The sequence below is a fragment of the Alligator mississippiensis genome, chromosome 14, assembly GCF_030867095.1.
Source record: "Alligator mississippiensis isolate rAllMis1 chromosome 14, rAllMis1, whole genome shotgun sequence".
NCBI lineage: Eukaryota > Metazoa > Chordata > Crocodylia > Alligatoridae > Alligator > Alligator mississippiensis.
In genome coordinates this window covers 37,606,651-37,627,691 of record NC_081837.1, presented here as the reverse complement: position 1 = coordinate 37,627,691, position 21,041 = coordinate 37,606,651, and the positions used below count along the sequence as shown (strand labels likewise).

At 49.4% G+C, this 21,041-nt stretch overlaps 1 protein-coding gene across 4 annotated transcripts in view; it reads right to left on the bottom strand.

Moving 5' to 3' along the window:
- GRM4 (glutamate metabotropic receptor 4) overlaps positions 1-21,041 on the bottom strand; it is a 226,497-nt gene that overhangs the window by 7,972 nt on the left and 197,484 nt on the right. For all 4 annotated transcript variants that reach the window (XM_014598265.3, XM_019484893.2, XM_014598267.3 and 1 more), the window contains one exon: positions 5,768-6,014. In XM_014598265.3, the coding sequence (XP_014453751.1) occupies positions 5,768-6,014 (247 nt within the window). The remainder of the gene's footprint in view (positions 1-5,767; positions 6,015-21,041) is intronic.

The window sequence follows — 21,041 nt, the reverse complement described above, 5'->3', positions numbered from 1 at the left end:
AGGGGCCGCCAGTCACTCTATGGCCTGGCAGGGCAAAATCTAGCCAGCTTGTGGCTCTGGGCTGCACTGGCCTCTACTGGCAGATTTAGGCAGTATTTTTTGAATTATGAAGGAGCAGGCAACCGTCTCAGGCTACAAACAGACTTTGCACTTGTCCTGGGATAAACCGCTTTATCCCAGGACAAAGCAAGACCGTTCAGATGTCCATGCCCGCTGTCCCAGGATACATCCTAACAAGGTTCACGGGATAGAAGGGCTAACAATTTATCCCAGGACACTGCAAGGTGTGTCCGAACAGTTATCAGGATTGCACCGTTGAATCAATAGCAGGAACGTGGATTTTGACTGCTCGCTACACCCTGATTAAAGGAGGGTGCATGTACATATCAATCCTGGGTTATTTCCATTCCAGGACAAATGCAGGCACAACTTGACCAGGGACAAATGCAACCTCTGCTCCTAGTCTCAGTCTACCAGCTGGCACATAAAGGAGGTTTACTAGTTGGTGTGGCATCACCTGTGCCCAATATATCAAGGAGCTGATTTTAGAGACAAAGCCATGAGTTCTAGTCTCTGTGTTGTATTGTGGGGTGGGCAATAGTGAATGGTGCATTTATGAGACTGAATCATTCCTAAACAGACACTGGTAATAAATGCATGGCCAGTGTAATCTTTTAAACACCAGCAGGCATTAATCACATATCCCTGAGGCTAGGATGACAACCCTGGAAGGAGAAGCAGAGAGAGGTTAAGAGGCTTGGATAGGGTCACAGAGGGGATGACTGTGACTGCCCAAACTAGGACAAGCACCCAGGAGTTCCTAGCTCCCAGGCCTGTGCTCAGGTGATTTGACTCTTCAGAGAGTCTGTTGGATGTGCAGGGAGCCCCAAAACAAGGGAGAGAGACAGCCCCTGATGTTCCCTTCTGTATCAGGAGCCACTATTCACAGCTACACAGAGCAAGTGTAAAGTTTCTACCTAATCCAAAGCCCCTTTTCATTGCAGTAGCACATGACTCTCGCTTCGCAGCTGTGCACATGGTGACCCATGCTGCAGTCCAGGAGAGGCACAGCTCCAGGAACCTTCTGGCTCCTAGCTGGGTGGACTGCAAGCCCAGTAACCTCCAAGGAAATCAGTGACAGCTGCTGGCATCCAGCACCTCTGACACTCGGGCCATGCACTGTAATTAGCCTGGATTTGTTCTGCTTCAGAGCACTCCTGGAATTTGCTAGGGGTCTCGCCGCAAGGGAGGAGGGAGGGGGATGTTGCCATGGAACCAACTCAGGAAACAGTGCTTATCTGGCACCTACTTGGTCTGGATCTGGGCAACAAGCGCTGTATGGGCATGAAACCTATGTAGAAACAAGGGGTACTGGGTTACAAAACGAATCCATTACACACAGTACAGGAAGCAAAGTGCCCGACTAGGGATCATTTAAACTACTTCTAGGTTTTAGATGGCGCAGAACCAAATCCTCACATCTATATTCCCCCAAAACATGGGATATGCAGCCCAGACCCATTTACTAGTATTAGAAAGACAAATACAGATGCCTGGATTACTAGTGCACATATATGACAGTAATGCTCAGTGGCCCTGACTCAGGACTCTAATATATCTTATAGGGCCCCTGTCACTTAGTTGCGAATGCATCTGTCCTCACAAACCCCTGCAAAGCAATGGTAGAAGCATAGAAATGATGCATGAAGAGGTTAGGTGACTTGACAAAATCACACAGGAAATCTGTCGCAGAGCAAAGTAGAGAACCCAAGTCCCAGGCTAATGCCCTAACCAGCCCTTCTCTCTGCTGGATGCTGCACTGGAAGGAGAAAAAAAAAGAACGAGATCACAGGGAGGGATAAAAGTAAGAGAGACGAATGATTATGGGCTCCTATACACATGCAAGGAGGCTGCTCCGATACGCTGTAATTACAGCACACTGGAGCAGACTGCTAATCAAGTCTGCTGGAGCACAGTAATTACCATGCTCCAACAGACTCCAGCATCATCAAAAATGGCGTTCAATGATGCCCCACCACCATTTTTCAGCGTGGGTACACCAATACACATGACGCTCTGGGAGCTTTTAATTAGCACGGCTCTTGAAGCCACGCTAATTAAAAGTACACCCCCCCCCGCCTCCTGGAGCATATCTATAAATGCCCTATGCATCTGCGTAGCATACAGCAAATGAGACTTAACTTGGTGGCGAGTTTTGGGAGCTATTGTAAAATACATTTTAAAATATGACCATATTTTCTCATCTACAGTATTCACTTTTTCCCAAAAAGTACCTACCAGAAACTGTGGTACACTTTATAAGCAAAGAAATATGGTAAGAACAGTTTCTGCTGCTTTAGCTTCTAGCAACTGAAGGCAACACCAAGTGCATATGATTCATAAGGATCAGAACAATAAGCAAGTTCAGCTACCTAGCTGCTGTCACTTAGTTATTTGCTACAAGGAAAGATCTTTTTTTTTTTTTCATTATTTTGCCTTTCAAAAACAAAGTGCTTATGGGCATGTTGCATACAGGGAAATGCAGTAACACTATAAACCTATGAGCAATACACAGCAGGTGAGACAGACAGCAAGTTGATGGAAAATATACAATATGGTGAGGTCTGGGAAACATATAGATATCAGAAACCACATACAATTCACAGCTTAGCTGGAAAGATGAATTCTCAAAATATCACCAATAAGTCCCAAACTTGAGATCTAGGAGAGTGTAAGGAAAACCAATCAATTCCTACTGTGTTTCTTAGATGCTGATCCTGCAAAGATTTAGGCACATGCTTAACTTTAAGCACATAATGCCCCCGACTTCACACGTGTGCTTAAAGTTAAGCGCCTGCCTGAGTTTTTGCAGGTGGAAGGCTTTGCAGTCATTATCACAGCACATGGAAATGGCAATCCACAAGGGAGTGATGTACAAGGAGGAATTATTACAGAGCCTGGAGAGTCAGGCTTGCTGTTTCAACTGCTACATCGCCTCCCTTCTCCGCTTTGTGAAGTCGATTCACTCCGCCCACCCTGCAGGACTCCAGCACAAAGCCCACCAGGAACCTGTTACAATCTGAAATGCAGAGGGGTTAGTGCTGGACTCCCAGCCCTGGAAACTGGAACCACGCAAGGAGAACTCCTATGACTGGGAGAGATTTTTAACTTGAAAAACGCAGGTTGGGGCTGATGGAAACACCGCGTGGATTTGTTTCAAACTTATCGAATCACTTCTGGTGAAAGAGAGCCTACAAAACAAAACAAAAAAAAACCAACAAGAGAGAGAGAAGCAGCAGCTAGGAAAAAATCAAAACATTTGGGTTGTTTTGATTCAAAATAACATCACTTTGACATTTACAGTGAATTTGCAAAGAAATAAAATCATTCAAGATCGAAATGGGTATTTCTTTGGCTTCCCAGCAATTACAATGATTTTTTTTTTAAAGAGATTTTTGAGGAATTCAGGTGAACTATAAAAACCCAGCTACCTGCACAGGGCTTATAAGTTATAACTACAATCTGGGCAGGCTGCAGGACAGGTTGACACTGCATCACCAATGAGCCTCACTCCCCAGCTGGAAGAAACCCAGCTTTCAGTCCCTATGGCTCACTCAGCAGTAGACATCTCTGCTAGACCACCCACGAAAGAAATGAGTTAGGACCAGTTATGGCCGTGGCTTTTGCAATGTGGAAACAGCATTGTGGCAGCCGCAGAAACATAAACCAGATGTTCCAAGAAAGCTTCTCCATCTCTAGCATCTGCAGCTTGGTGACACTTGTCCAAAAATTGTGGCCGACTTAGACCTACAGAGTCACACAGAGCATATCCCAGAATAGATGCTAGCTTAGCAGACCTGGCCATTTCAGCTCTAAAAGAACAAAAGTGAAATGTGCACTTATATCCATTGTTGCCTTGCACTATGTAATCTGAGCGCCTATCAAATTATTCATAAATTATTCATAAACATTCATAATAGCAATCTTCAACTCCCTGATGGGTATTTCCAAAGAGGATGGAGCTAGACTTTTCTCAGCGGTGGCAGATGACAGAACAAGGAACAATGGGCTCAAGTTGGAGCAATGGGCTCAAGTTGAAGCAAGGGAAGTTTAGGTTGGATATTAGGATGAATTTTCTCACTAGGAGGGTAGTAAAACACTGGAACAGGCTACCCAGAGAGGTGATCAGATCTCCATCCTTGGAGATTTTTAAGACCCAACTAGACAAAGCCTTGGCTGGGATGATCTGGTTGGGGGTGGTCCTGCTTTGAGCAAGGGGTTGAATTAGATGATTTCCTGAGGTCCCTTCCAGCCCTCATTTTTCTATTATTCTATTTCCTGATTCTGTACCATAAACTGACCCCCTTTAACAGATAGGGAGCTGAGACGGACACAGGGCAAGGCACTGGTCCCAGGTCACAAATAGAATCTATGGCAGAGGCAGGAATTGAATCCTGATTGACTTCTGCTCCCCTGCTCTTACCCACTGGATGCCCACTTCTCTCCCAGAGTCAGGAAGGGAATCTCAGTCCTCAATCATTGCTCTAAGCCAGGAGTCCTGACTCTGAGCACACAGCCCCTGCTCTTACACACTTGTGTCCAAGAGCGGGGCATCAAGTCCAGGCAGTCTGGCTGCCCAATAAAACAAGAACAACCTCAGCCCCGGGATTTTCCTTCTTCTGAGACCTCTATAGCTCAGTGTTTGTCACCTGGGTTCCCATGGGGATTTTAGGCCAGAAAAGTGCTTCCTGAAGCATTCAAAAAAGCCAGTCATATGTGCAGAGGGCAAGCAAACAAACAGTTGAATCCATGCGCAACAACTAAATGCCAGAACAGTTTTGCTAGATGGCTTTTCTACCAGCACAGCAGGCAGTACATGAAACTATGACTTCCCACACAGCCAGGCCAGGCAAGCCAGGAGGAAGGAGGGGAGACTGTTAAAACCTAAACTATGTTTTCTAGGCAATACACCATTTCTCAGCAATGGGGTAGTCATTGGAGCCCAGCCCAGCCTCAGTTCCTGCACTTGGATGTTGGGGACACGGCCCCAGACTGAAAGGACCATCCCACTTCTGGCTGTGGATGCCATCACCCTGGGCTCTGGGGTTCCACTTTGGGTTGGCTCTCATCTCTGTTGACCCAACTGCCTCCCTGAAGTCAAGGGGTTTTTGTTGACCAAGTAGCAGCTGGATCAGGCCCACAATCACAGGTACTATGCCAGTCCCTTGGTCATTACACCTGGATGTCACTGGCCATCTGCTACAGGCAGGGCTTGACACTCATCTCACTGAAGCCAAGGGCACAACATCCCATTGCCCACCATTGCTGGGCTAAAAGGAGGAGGCATCGGCCCACTTCTCAGGGCTCAGAGTCCTCCCACGGCTAACACTTCCTGCCGTGTTTCTGCTTCTTGAGCACCGCACTGTCAGTCAGAGCACTGGCCCCGAGGCAAAACCTAGGCATGTGGCTACCTTAAGGAGACTGCTGCTGACTGTAGAGATACCCAAGCTACCTTGGATACTGGTAGCAGTGTGGCCATGGCAGCATGGAGCTCACTGCTGGCTAATTTGCCTCTTGCATAGGGGTTGCAGCACACCCCTAGCTCTCTGCCGACACAGCTAGACTGGCACCAGCAAGTTAAGCAACTCCACTGCAGAAATACCTCAAGGGTTTCCTGGCTCCACAAGTCAGATTGCTGCCCACAGTGTCCGTGCCAAGGCAGATACCCCCCCTACTGAGGTGGGTCCGTGCAGGTGAGGGACGTTACCTTGTGTTTCAAGATTTTCGCACAGTTCCGATTTGGCTTCTCCATTGGGGCGGAAACTTCCCTTCTGAGAGAACTTGTTGGACATGGTGGCTGCCGTCACCACTGCCTTGAGGCTGCGCTTGCGCTTTGGGACGTTCTGCTCAGGGTGGAAGAGGATGATGTACACTTTCGGCATGTAGAGCATGCCCAGGGAGACCGAGGCGCTCAGGCTCACGGAGATGGTCAGGGTCGTGGTTTGGATGTACATCTGGAAGACACAAGGAAACAAGCTCAGAACTGCAACCCCCGGCCCATATGTGCTCTCATCTGCTTTTGTCTGCTGCCTCTGGGCCCTGAAGAGGAACAGCTGGGAGTGAAGAGAAGAGAACGGAGAAGGGGCATGTGGAACCCATGAATGGAAATGAGAGGATGATGGATTGATAAGTGATGGCTGGAAACATGGATGGATGAGCCGATGGGCGTGTGAAATATGCACAAAGAGAAACTGGAGGATAAATGAAAGAACAATGGAGTAGATACAAGGATTATAAATGTCTGTTTGCATGAATGGATACAGAAAATATGGGGTTTATAGATGGATGGTGAATAAAAGAAATAGACCAAGCAAAGAAGGATCGCTGCTGTCTGAAGTACCCTTGACCCTTACTCCACCCTTCTTTGGTGCATCTCCACACACCTCTACTGTGAAAGGTATTAGATCCAGTACAGGAAGCACCTCCAACTCTATCCCACCCCAACATGGTCCTGATGGCATCAGAACTGAGCTTGAACCAAAGTTGATACCTAGAAAGGAAAGGCTGTTACCAAATGAAACCCTCCGACTTCTGCAGAGCAGGCAGCCAGACATTTTACCTTCAGCTGTGCATGTCTTAGTTATTTCATTTTCTGTCTCTGCTACAAAGGGGCGGAGGGGTTAGCGCTTGGGTTGCAATCTGAGATTCCATACAATTAGCCTAGGGACTGCAGTGGGCTCTACCAGGGGGGCGGGGAAGTATGATGGCATCGCCATAGGAATAACTATACCAGGATGGGACCAGCACCAAAGTCATTTCACTGGTGGAGCCAGAATCACGTGGACATGGCTGCGAGGTTGGGGTCCTCTGGGTGCTGCTAGCACATAGATGGAGGCACTGGTGTCATTGCCCAGCAGGTTGGCGTGCCCAAGACAGGATTTGCTGCACCAGGCGAGTGTGGAGGAGGAATCCCCGCTCCACGTGGCTTAGCTGTGAGTACGCAAGCAAACCAGCATGGGGGTGGATAATTGAGTTCAGCGAGCACCTGGCACTGAGTGGGAGATGGGAGCAAAATCAATGCGGGAAAGTTTGGGCAGGGAGATGCTCCACGTGCAGTGTAAAGTGCTGGAGGACACCTGGCCTCCTCCGTGGGGCCCATGTGGGAGCAGGCGGCCCATCCCTTTGCACAGCATTGAGAAACCCACGCTCTAGCAACCATTGCAACAGTCAGGACTCCAGAGATCAGTCCCGTGCTGCTGAGAGGCTGCGTGACTGCTGGCAAGCCACTCCCCACTCAGCGTCAGTGCTGCTTTCACCAGCAAACCCATCGAGATGTCAGCAGCACACGCAGCACAGGGACAGCCTCAGAGTCTCTTGAGACAGAGTCCTCCTCTGCTCAGCCTTTCCTCTCCACCCTCTACGTGCAGATGTCACTGGCAAAGGGGGCTCGGCTATTGCCACAACGGCCATGCCGCAGAGACGCAACCAGAGATGCGCGGAGCGCACCCCACCCCTCCGCCCGACACGTGGGGACGCAGCCCCGTGTTCCCTTGACAGGTAATTCTCATTCCCCAGCTTGCTCCCTAGGCCGTTGGGATGTTAGTCACATATTACACACCGACGTAGCCTTTCTGCAGTCAAAACTAATTTCACGCTCACTGTCCAGGACTAACGGTGACAGATGTTTTGCAAAATGAAAGCCCATTAATCTGACTGTAAAATAATCCATTTTTCTACGGAAAGCACTTGGCAGGCACCTCCCGAGCTGGGAACATGTCAATCAGATGGCGACACGCCGGCCCTCGCCCTATTGCAGCCAGGGGGAGGGGCCAGGCAGCCCCTGAGGACCCTTAATTAAGGGTCCCCCCCACGGTTCAGGTCCCCATCTTCCATATATCTCCACCCACCCCCCAACACTCAGTTGTCACCCCACCCCAGACCACAGATTCTGGATTTGAAGCAGGCTCCAGGTTTTAGTTGGTCTTCCCCGGCTGGGCTCAGACTCCCACTCTGTTGTACACATTGCTAACCAGGATTTAGACCAGGCTCAGGGCAGCATCTGGCTCAGCTGCAGCAGGAGGCCGGTTTTTTGGTCAATCCTCCCATGGATTTTAGTGCTGACACAAGGAGCAAGGGATGATGGCGCTTTAAGACCATGATCCCATTTGAAAAGAAGGGAAGGCTGGAGTGAGGGTGCTAATCTGGGACTCAGGCCAAGGGGATCTGGTGTTTGTTCTGCCACAGACCATCCAGTATGATCCTGGGCAAGTCGCTTCGACTCCCTGCTCTGCAAATGAGAAGCCCTGGGTACACCTGTGCAGATAACCTCCCTCCTTGAGTTTTAACTGGTCACAGAGGCAATAAACTAGGAGCAGGGCAGAGATCATCAACTCTTTTCCAACCGGGGCCCATCCAGCCACCACTGGTTCACGCATTTCTGGTCACTGCTCTCACCTGCCCGTGACCAGATCTGCCAGGGGGAAGGCGGCTGGTGGCAAAGATGAAACAACCCAGGGACTTGGGTGCCGCGTAAGACTCAGACAGGCATTTGGGGCAAATGCTACAAAAGTGACCACTGATCAGAGCTATCTTGAAATCCCAGCCTGAGGTACCTGGGGTCTGTTTTCACTGCTTCTGAGCCTTCATGGCATCCTACCAAGTCAGATATTCTTCCCAGGCTTTTGTGATCCTAAGAATCCACCCACAGACCCACTCACCACACACCCGAGGTCCTCTCTCGCCAGACAGCTGGTCCCATATCTCTTATCCCCAGGCAGGACACTGAACCCCTCTGCTTCAGTGGTCAACAGAGCCCACAGCCCCTTTTCCCCGCAAGGTCCGCACCTACTATAAGAGAGCAGGGGCTATTTCAGGCAAACACTGCTGACCTGCTGCAAGAGCCCTTCTTCCCAGCATAGCTCAGCGCTCTTCCCCACGGCGAGTGGAGTGAGCTAAGCTTTGTGACACCTCTGTAAGGTCGAACACATCAACCCAATGCCAGAGGGGAACACAGAAGCACAGAGAAACCAAGGGCCTGACTTCAGAGGTCCTCAGTGTCTGGTGACTCCATTTATATCAAAAAGGCTTGCAGATGCCCACCACCAGGAAAAATCAGGCTCCCAGGACCATGCCTAAGATGATAACGATCCCATTCTTGCAGCTCTTTGAATGCAGCTTGGCCTGAGAATAAGGGAGTTATAGGCCTGGGCCCAAAGTGAGGGAGGGCAGGAAGCAGGAGCCCTGGTTCCCAGAGCTCTGCTCTGCTCTAACCTTTCGACTTCTCTCTTCATGGAAAAGAGCAGCTTGGCTGAGTGCATGCAGGAGCCCTGCAGACTGAGCGTGGCAGCCTAAGGGAGACTGATCCCCCACTGAGCCACGCTACAGCTTGGCAGGGGTCAGTGGGAGGGACCTGCTGCTGGCGTGAGGCTCCTGACATGCATCGCTGAGGTCCGGACAGGCGTGGCATGGGGCAGACCATCAGCTCTCATTTCTTTTGGGAGCTCTCTCATCCGTAACCATCCCTGGGTGCCCAGTGGACACCTTTCAAAGAGGATTCGCTCCATGTCCATCAGCAGATCAGCAGAGCTTCATTTCTCCTTCGCAGGTGGAGTCTCCCCCCGCCCTCATTGTGCTCCAGGAGCCAGAGCACAGCAAACCTGCCACTCCACATTCAGGACAACACAGTTGCCTTTGCCAGACAGCTGCTGCTGTGATGGCCGTTGACTGCCTCGCACTGCTCACTGGTCCCACACCCTGCACAAGCACCAGGGTAGAGGCACAAACAGTTCCTGTCTGCACATCCACCCCCACCTGTGACCTCGACTCTGGGTGTTGGGTGAAGATGGGTAACACTGGGGGTTAGAAACAGGCAGGTCCTATACAAGCTCCCCCTCTGCCCATTTCTGCTGATCTCCTGCGACCACAGTCCTGGGATGTCCTCCCCACCACTGTCAGTGGGCTCCTCAAGCCTGCTCCCAGTGCTCCTGGCCGCTCCAGCCTTGAGCATCTGCACTACATACAGCTCCGCCAATGCACCTCCCCTTGCTGCTCTAATCCAGAGCAGAGCTGACTGTTGAGTTTCATCCTGGCTTTTGCAGACTATGTCCACTGGGGGTTCAACACAGACACATTCAGTCCTTTCTGTTACCCAAAGCAGACCCAGCTTTCTGCTCAGAATTAATGGGGCATACCCAAAAACGACAAGTCCACCCTGCCCATGTAAGAAAAGGGAATGAGAAGTTTGGTTCCCCTGTCCAGACCCTAACCCATCGAGATAGGGACTTCAGAACTAGGTTGGAGCTTGTTGGACACCTGGAAAATGCTCCAGCTACCAGTGAAACATGTTGTTCAAACTCAGCAGCACGCAGCACAGACCTGATCCAAAGCTCAGTGAGAGAAATGGCTCCCCTAGTCTTTCAACAGGCTCTGGATCATGCCAAGTTAATGTAATAAAGGTCGGGCACAGAGGCTTACAAGGGCAGCAAAGTTTAGGGGCAAAGGAAGGCCAATGCACAGTCTGGCAGGGGAGGCAAGCGGTAGAGCATATGCCATGCATTCATAGATGCAAGAGCTAAGCTGGGCACTCAGAGGAGCAAGATATGCGAGCAATTTCCTGACACTGCAAGCAACATCCACAGCCTCTGATGAATCCCAGTGAGCCTGGGTGATGCATGTGGTCCTCGGCTGCCCTGTGCCACACACAAGCAGCCCCAACACAAACAAGGCAAGAAACGGGGTGGTACAAATTGCCAATCGTGTCGCATACAAAGGGGGACCCATGTCGAGATGATTGGAGCATTATCTCCACATGCCAGGCACACGTTGGGCTGTGAGTGGCAATTAATTCAACAGGCCAAGGGAGAGGAAAACAAAAACGTGATTTGGCTTCACTAAGGATAGGGGACATCAGGGATGATTCTGCTGCCAGTCAGAAGCTGGGAGGCTGGGCCATGCTGGTGGCTTTGAAAGGATGCTGGCAAGACGGATGCCATGAGCTTCCACCCCCAACTGCTGCAAACTGAGTATTCGCACTGTAGTCAAGGGGCTGGATCCCTGGCTACTATAAGTGCATTTACAGCAGCTGATGCTGTGACACAGTAGGGCTTGTTCGGTTTCCAGTCCTCCCCATGGTAAATCTGGGTCAATTCCCTTAAGACCAAAGACAATTCTCCCTATTTAAGTCCACCCAGCCCCATCAACTCCACTTTCACTTACATCAGTGAAAGCAAAAGGAGGATCAGACCCAACGGATTTCTATCAGAGTAGTTGAGAGCAAAAATCTGTCCACTGGGAACAAATTCATCCTTGATGAAATCTCCCTTGGAGCTCAATGGCAAAGAATGCCAGGGATGAATGCAGTCCAAAATAATGCCCTTCCCCGTCCTGCTGATAACTCCTGGGGGTTACTAAAATGAAAGGACTTTAAAGCTCTAATTAAAGAATCACTTATGTTCTTGGCACGCTGCAGCGGTCAATTCCACTTGCAGTCCAAATCCCTCCACTCAGATCCACGGGCAGCGTAAATCAGTGCAGCGTCGCTGAGTCTTTCTCGCTCTCTACTCGGGATGACCAAGGCTGGCCACACTATTCCCAGAGAGGCCATGCAAAGGATTCTGTATCATGGCATTGCCAGGGTTATTTTATCTCCCATCTCACCCATCAACTAGCACTTCATTTGCTTGGGTTCACTGCTACCAGGCCCGGGGCAGAGGTTTCCATTGTGCTACCCACAGCAATGCTCAAGTCCTTTCCCCCAAGTGGTCATAGCTAAGTGCACGAGTAGTTCAACCTCTACCCTCTGGCGCAGGTAACCTTGACACTGGCTCTACCGAACATCCCCGGCTGTCATGTTGTCCATTCACTTAGCTTTGTTGTGCCCCTGTGAGGCTGCCTGCCTTGGCTAACCTCAATAAAAGAGCATCACCTCACAGCTCACCCCCTTTTCCACATCAAGGACAAAATACATTAACGCCGGACCTAACGAGGAACCTGGGGGCACTGCACAGTTAACCTTTTGCCAGGCTACAAATGGACCATTTATTGCTACCCTTTGTTCCCTGTCCTTAGCCACGTCAGGACATTGTCTCTCACTCAAGAGCCAACTTCACTTACTTAATAGCTGCTTGGGTGGAATTTGCCAGAGACGTTTTTCAAAGTTAGCTCCCCCAGTTCTCTGTTATCCACTGTTGATGCAAGCAGAGAAATAAGGCCTGTTTCAATCCCAGTCTGCACAGTATAGTGCAGTGCCCTGCAGCTCAAGCCCTGGAAGCAGCATGCCTGCATTAGCACTGTGCTCCTTCCAGGGCTAACTTACCCCTGCCAGCTCACTCAGGCTGAAAACAGATGGCAGGTTTATCCCGGGTCTGGCTGTTCCCAGTTTTGGCTTGCATCAGAACAGGTGCAGAACAGTCATTTATACATGCAGCCTGCATGGCAATTAGTTTAAATTAGCCCCCAGTTGTCCTGGGGAAAAGTGTTATCTCCATACTACATGGGTACCTAAAGTGGAACAATGGGCTTGTATGTCCATAGGAGCTCAGAATAAAAGAGAAATCCAATGTCTGTGCTTAGCCTCAGAGCTGCCTCATTCTCCGTCCAAGCTGCTGCACTGTGCTAGGAAGCCATGGCTGTGGGGCCTTCCCCATCACGCCCAAGGCCCTGAAGTGCATGTGGAAGCAAACAGAGGACAGGGCACCAGCAGGCTGTGTCCCCAGTGACTCAGCCCTGTCCTGAGAAGAGGTACTGCTGCTGAATTTGGAGCAAGGCAGAGCCATTTGGGGCACTTTTCAAGGGCACCCCAGAGGAGAAAGCCTTGCAAAAATCCAGCCTGAGTGGGAAATTGCAGTGAGATTAGTGAGGTTGTGAGCTCTGCCGATGAAGCAATTGCACCACGTGCCAGTGTTCCCACCTGGGAATCCAGGAGCAGCTCAAATCTCACGGGACACTAAGACTACCAACCCTACTGGCTACCAGTGCCAGTGCCAGCAGACAGGGCAGCCCATCCATACCAAGTCAGGAACTGGACCAGGGGGTCACAACAACCACTGTCCTCTCCTTTATAGGATCCAGGCAGTTGGGGAAGGGCTAGTCCCAGAGGAAATCTCTGCTCTGGAGAAGCAGCACATCTAAGGGCTAGAGCAGGAGACAGGCAAACAGGAGACCAAGGCTCCATTGCCAGCTCTGCCCCTGGCTTATTGCACAGCCAAGGAAAAGCCACTGCCCACCCGGCCTCAGTTTCCCCATCCATAAAATAGGGATGATGATACTGGCCAAACTGCTGTGGGGGGACTGAGGCTGAATGATTAATGCTTGTCAAGCACTCTGACAAAGTGATTCACTAAACAGTATTACCATCTCAGAAGTGGGTATTTGACTGCAGGCCTAGAAATTCCCCGGTTCAAATCCAGGTGTCCCCTTTCTCAGCTCTCTCACTCACCCATCCCACAGCACTGTGCCCATTCTGGAGAGCCATGTGCTGACAGCCGGAAGAACATCAAACAAAACCGATTATATTCAGCTCAGATAAGCGGTAAATGGTGCAGATAGGATGTAAATGATACTACTAAGCAGCAAAGAAGCCTCTACTCATTTTCTTTGAACCTCTGCACTGCTAAGGCTGTCTACTCAAGGGTCTTAGACCCTCTTGCAAAGCTGGCAAACTGAGTGACCCAAAGTTAAGGGATACATCCAGGGCCACAGACCTTTGTATGTCAGTCCTATCCTTGTGTGATTATGACACCATTCAGTGCTCCCAGCTTCCTAAAGTGGTCTGCCACCCTGGGATATACCATCATCCTCTTCAGTAAGCACTTGCCTAGTGGACAGAGCTCTGGACTGGGGCTCTAGTGACACGGGTTCTGTCTCCGATTTGATTGCTGACCTGGTGGGTGACAGGGTGCAAGTCGCTTTGTCTGCCCATGCTTTATTTTCTGTAAAATTGAAATAATTGCTCAGGCTTCCTTTAACATGCGCTGAGCTATGGATGGAGATAAATCATTGTGATAACCCATTCTGTTTAGGTTCTTATGCAGCCCTATTGCCATCCATTTGCCTCTCCCATCCCCACAGCTGCCCATCCTTCTACCCTCTCTGTTTGTCCACATTTTGGCTTGAGGCCAGGGCTTAACTATACATATGCAAAACAAAGATCACTACTCCAAACAGCTTCAGTGTCTGGATCAACCCCCAAGTGAAATCACACCGCTCTCTCCTTGGTCAGTATTATACATTTGAAGGCCAGAAGGGGTCACAGTGATCATATGACCTGACTTCTTGCAAACACCGACCCTGGAACTTCCCTGAATAAATTCATTCAAACTAACTGAACCAGTGCTTTTAATAATCTGAATAAGGAATCTCTAGTGATGGAGAATCCACCCCAGCCTAGGTAAGCTGTTCCAATGGTTAATTACCAGGCCCGTTAAAATATCTGAGCCTGTTTCCAACCTGAATATGCCTCACTTTGACGTGCAGCCATTGAATCTTGTTACACTTCTGCCTGCCAGACTGGCAAGGCCTCTATGATCACAGTTTGGATCCCGAGCTTTGTACTTCCAGCCTGAGATCAAAGTCACATCTTGTCCCATCTATTTCCTAAGCTAAAGAGAAGGTGCTCCTGGAGTCTCTGCCCAGAAGGCCTATTTTCCAGACTTTTGACCCTTCGTGTAGCTCCTTCACGAGATTTCTCCGATTTGCCGACATCCTTGAAGTGGAAACACCAGAACTGCACACATTATTCCAGTAGTTGTCATGCCACAGGCAAACACAAAGGACAGCAAAACCTCCCAGCTCCAGCTGGGTATTTCCCTGGTAGATATCCAAGGATTACATTAGTGCTTTTAGCCGCCCAATCATCCTGGGTGCTTGCATGCAGCTGATTATAATTGCCATTGTTCTCCTCTACCCCACTCTGTGGCACCGTCTCCTCTTGTTTGCGCTTATCTTGGGCCTCACTCCCACCAACCTTTACTCATAAGAGCAGGTTTCTCTCCCTGCAGCAGCCTCCCTGGCTTCAGCAGCATCACCTGTCATAGGGCACAAGTGGCATGATGGATGTTTCATATCCCTTGCCTGAAACAAAGCCAGTGGCTCTCAGGCCAGCTGGAAGTGGACAGGTGGCCATTTCACAAAAGCCACCATCATAATTGATGTTAACTTCCACTCTTGCCAGCAATGAACAAAGTATTCCTCCAACCTGGCAAGGCATCCCTTCCAGATAAGAAGCAATGTGGGCTGGCATGGGGCAGGGTGGGGCATACTGCAGTCTTGTTACGTGGATAACTGCAAGTGCCATTAATCCACTTGCTATATGCCAGTGTTAGTTCAGCTTCAAAAACTGTCAGGCAGCCAGCCGTTCACAGAGTCAGCATTAATGTGTAGATGATCACATGGGAATATGGGCAGTGATAAGCAAAGTACAAACATCTAAGTTCCTACTAGGCACCTAGACCTTGGCACATGGCCATCAGACCCCTTGTACCATCACACCCTCTGCAGTCACCCATTCAGCACATGGACCAGATTCAAAAGACAAGACCAAGCCACTCAAGACTCCTGCTCATGATTCACCATCACCAGCAGCTCTCACTAAGCAAACAAGCAGTCGTTATCTATTCTCTTCCCTTTCTCTCGCTCTCTCTTCCTCCCTGTGAAAGCAAACACGATAAACAGAAGAATATACAATGACACCACAATTCGGCTTCTGCCTTATCAGCACAGGAAACCGTCTCTTTCGTTAGATCCTCTGTTATTGCTATTTCTGTAATCCTCCGGGATCTGCAGGGATAAGAGGCTCCTTAAAGAAAGGGCTTGGGGGACTTGTTATAAAAATAATGTGCCACCTTCATGAAAAGTTGTAGACACAAGGTAAGGGGAAAAAAACCCATCAAACAGATCTTATCTGACTCCTCCTGGAGAAAACAATGAGCCGGGCTTGCTCATGCAGCTCAGATGGGACTTGGCATAGACGTTCGGAGGAAACATCTTGGGTGTGATCTCAGCCCTTGGCAGCAAAATAGTGTGTGTGTGTGTGTACTCATGCACACATATGTGTATGCAGACACGCTCTAAATGAAGCCATGTTAAGGGAGCAGAGTTAGATCTAGGATGCCCTTGGTAGTGCCTACAGGCCTTCCCTGAGGCCAGGACCCCATTGTGTTAGACACTACACCCACAAGCCCACGGTCAGAGACGCTCCTTGCCCCTCCAGTCTATAGGAAAAGAAGACAGGAGGGGCCTCTCCAGCCATTAAGGTCATTTCCTTGAGTTCACAGACAACCAGGGATCTTAAGTCCTAAAGATCATCTACTCTGCCCCGCACATGCCACGACCACACAGCACATTGCAGAACCAAACACACCTTGCAATGTGCCACAGGTCAGAAACAGGGGACACGAGGGATCTGCAAAGGCAGAGGAATAATTGGTTAATATGTGCTGAGGAAGGGGGCCATGCCTCAAGCTACAGAGGGAAGCCCCTCCCCAAGCCCTGATACCCTTGGCAGTCTGATTTGGGGGGAAAAATCCTCCCTGACCCCCAAGTCTGGCTATCAGTTTAACGTTTAGTGGAAGAGCAAGACCCTTTAAGTCAGGTACCTAAGAGGTTTATGATCAAACCTGAGAGATATAAGAAGGATTATTACCCCGAGACAGGGAAGGGAAATGGATGGAGGTTAATTGCTCAAGTTCGCAGGGCAGAGTTAAGAAGCTCTCTCCCTAGTCCCAGAGTAGTGCCAGAGCTACAAGGTTATCCTTTCTCCCTGCTCCTTCTGCAAAAAAACCCTACTAGCCTGTAGGCATGCTGTCAACACCAGCCAGAGGGTGCCAAGGACTAAAGGAGTATATTTTCTCTCAAGACAGCAAGGTTTATTGTGTCCACCTGGCTGAGGCCTATAACCACAGAGGTAGGCAGAGTGACTTGGTTGTATGGACCAGCTGCTATTGCTACCTACAGTGGCTGGGCTCTGTGGGTGCAGAACTGAGTAGAGAGCTGCCTGCTGCAGCCAAAAGCAGGCTCCAGTTCCTGAGCTGTTAGGTAGACATACATTTAAGACTACAACAATTTAAGTGTTAAAACACAACATGCATTGAGCACAACTCCTCTCCCTTCCCTCAACATTTGAGCAGGCCTCCAAACCAGCTCTGAGGAGAAGGATAATGCTGGATTAACATGTTTTGCCTCTGCTCTTTCTGGTTCTAGGAACATTAGACAAGCATGCCAAAGACAGGCCTGTGCAAGCCTTGTACGCACAACTGCATGCCAAAGAGACCCAGGCCCTGTTTCCCCAGAAATTACATTGGTAACTCAGGAGTCAGTCAGGTGATGTTAGTGGAAGTGGAGAATGAGGTCTCTGGGATGCTTGGAAATACTGAGATCCCAAATCCCAAGGGCTTTAGCTGAAGTAGTCAACTGAATCCCAGCTCCTTCTTTGGCATACATGCACACAATTTAGTGGAGGGCAATATGAACCTGTTCAAACCAGCTCCTAACAGGGGCTTTCTGATGGACACTAAATGCTTCAGACACTGAGCACTGAACCCCCTTCATCTCCTTTGATACTTCAGCCTTGATGCCTTTCCCTCATGTCAGCAGAAGGTTGCTTGCCTTTGAGCATCTGCAGATCAGCTAGACCAAGCAGGTGTGTCTCACTACCATGCAAATGATCCTGTCCCTAGAAAGGGAGCGCCATGACATTGCTCCATTCCTGCTCAGTGGACGTGAAGGAAGTGAGGATGCTTTGATGAGAAGGATGATTGTCTTGCTTCCAAAGGGAGTTGGGAGCATCACTTTCCCAACCTCTAATCAGCTTGTTAGCAGCCTAATAGTAGAGGAGTCTTGAATATTCCAAGCCCCCAATGTGAGGCAAGACTCATTGTTGAACTGCTACGTGACAACCAGCTTTTGGCAGCCCTAAATTATCCCATGACAAGCTGCAGTGAAGAGGTGAGCAACCTTGCGCATAATCTACAATCATTATCATTTCCATCTTTATTACCCACAGTATGCCGAACACATTAAGGCAGCTTTAAGGGAGCTTTTGTTTTGCAATAATTTCTTAAGAAACCTGCTTTCTTGTTAGTATCTCCCCTGCCATCTCATCAAAATGGAAATGCTACTGAAGGCTCTATTTATTTTCTTTAATTCTCCTTCCTGCTTTCAGCCCAAGCTGTTTGACTTGGTTGCAACCTCATCTCCAGAACAGGAGGTTGGTCCAAGGTATAAGACATGTGTCAGGACTTGGGTTCATCTCCAGTGCTGATAGCACAGGAGCTTGATGGGGGCCGTGAGGATGGGTGGTAAACCAGACATCCCTTCCCCAGGATCTATACCCACGATTTCAGAGCACTTTCCTGAAGGACTCCAGGGAAAAGCCCATTATCCTCAGCCAACACTCCTGCCTTAAAATGTGAGCAGTTTGAACCCCCAAACTTTCAAAGCATCTGCCACAAAGAGCATCACAGGTGCCATGTCTACCTGTACTAGCACTATCCAGTCATAGCAGCATGGGTGTAGGCAGTGCTGAGGCAAACTCAAGTACCTGCTCTGACACCTCTTTGATATGAAGAGCCACTCTAGATGAACATAGACTCCCCTCTGGCCTAGTCCTGGCAATCATGAGGAAGCACCTGCAGACTGGTTTGCAAGACCTGATGTGTCACAGCCCTGGAAGACCTTTGCAGCACTTTTAAAAGACCCCCAGAGACAGAAGAAGGAAAGAGGAACGTGGCTGGAGAGAAGTGGGAAAACAAGGAGATACACGAGGGTGCCAGCTAGGGTGGCCTCTGGCAGGTGTGTGAAAAGAAGGGCTGGCTGCCCATCATACCTGTACTTCTAAACTTATCTACTGCACCTCATCACTACACAAGTGCCTTGAGATATCATCAAGTATGCCAGGCACTGTGAAGAAACCAAACTCAACTCAGCTTCCCACTCCTGAAGAGGGAGTCCAAGATAGCACCCCACCAGGAAGGAAGCAAGATGGGGAACAGGCAGTTGGCCATGAATTTCACCAGAGCAACAGTGCAAAGACTCATCTATATAAAGCATAAGCCAGGTGAGGGAGGGCAAGATATTTTAACCTAGCTGCTTTGCGACTGGACTTTTTTACTAGGGATTTTGGAGATACCTATTCATATGGAGCTTTTGTTTAGAAATTCAGGATTCTCTTGATTACAACCTGGGCTTCTTACAGATGAGATTCCTTTGAAAAAGTCAATATTACTAGTTGGTAGATAGATAGCTAGATAGCTAGATAGCTAGATAGATAGATAGATAGTTCTCATTTTCCCTTTTGGAAATATTTCTCTTCTGTACTACTGACATAGTGATACTCCTAAAAGATAATAGGCACTCAGCAATTGGAAATCCACAGGGGAGAAGTCTCCGTTTCCAATGTTATGGATATGGAGGGTGCAGTGAAAGCTGATCAGTGCCTCTTTCCAAGTCCCCGCCTGCAATCAAGTGGCTCAGACATTAATACGCACAGGCTGCATCCTGCAGTGCTTCACGGAGTTGAAGCTAACGCTGAGCAACCAGGCTTGAATATCTCCCCAAGAAGATGAATGGAAGGAAAGACATGAAACTGCACACCCCTTCTGCAGGTAGTGAGACTCTCCATAATCCCCACTCACTAGACTCCACCTTTCCCAATGCTGGTCTCTCTGTATTACAGACAAGGGTCTGGCCTAAGCTTACCCCATCTCCACTGACTGCAGAGTCTTAACATCACATTGCAGTCTCAGACCACCTAATTTGCTGCTGACAAGACCCGAGAGAGATGGATTGCATTTTTCACCCGCCCTGCTCCCTGCTGCACATTGTGCCATCTTTCTCCTCGCAGACAAGCAGGGGAATTTGTCATAGAAGCTTGTGTTGCCAAAACACGCAGGTGTTAATTAAAATCACAGCAACATAGTAATCGAGTGAGGAGCAGCACTGAACAGCACAGTTCAGTGAGTGAGGGGAAGCTTTGAGGGGTTGTTTTTCTCTCCCTCCTTGTCTCTCTCCCCAGATGTCTCATGCTGGTAACACAGTGAGTGTTCCCATATGTACAACTTTTCTTTAGGAGACCAGTTTTGCATGGAGGAAAGGCACATGATCAGCAGCCTCTAGAGGCCTCTGTTTATTCATATTGAATGGATAAAGCCAAGGCAGACTTCCTGCACTTCACATGCCTCAAAAATACCCAGCAAGTTAGGCAGGGAAGGTGTTGCACTGATGTGGGGACTGCAAAGGTGATGATGAATGGATGCAGAACAGGACAAGGAAGCCACCAAGGACAGGACCATCTTTGTGTTGCAGCCACAGGGCTGTATGCCCAGTTTAGCTCCTGTTTGGGGACCTCAGGCAAGTCAGGTAGGCCCAGATCCAAAGGCCTTAGGAGCCAAGCTCTCATCGATTTCAATAGGAGTTAGGTGCCTAAATACCCTTGGTGGCTTGAGTCCCTCATCTCTTGGGGCTTTAATTCCCCATTTGTAAAATGGGGAAAACAACTCTGCTACTGTCTATCTTAACTAGTTAGATGATCATGGAGAAATAGTCCCTACCGATGGGCCTGTGCAGCTCCCGGTACAGTTGGGCCCTGGTCTCAGCTTGGTCCTCCAGTCCCACCAGCGTACAAATAACAGCAGTGCAGTTAGACAGCCGTGAAGAGGAACTCAGGACTTCACACTTGGCAAGCATGAAGAGGGGAAATCAGGGTCTGAGGGCCCATCTGCAGAGGGTCTGTCAGCCATAGTGGTGGCTACAGCACCACGGACATTTCCCTTTCAGGACCCGCTGAGACCAGGGCTCCTCCACCGGTTTCTGGCCTTGCACTGGAGAAAGCCAGAAGAGTCCTTCTGCTCAAGAAGCAGCCTATTTTCAGGGCCCCTTTGTGCAATCAGAACATAATTCACCTCTGGGCCAACCTCGGCCAAGCAAAGTCCCGGCCAAATGGGAAAGGATTTACCTTTTGGTTCCCAGAAGAACCCCCTGAGGTTAGCTGTGTTTCCAGGAAAACCATTACACTAGCTGCTGAGGCAATTATGGGTGGCCAAAGTGCA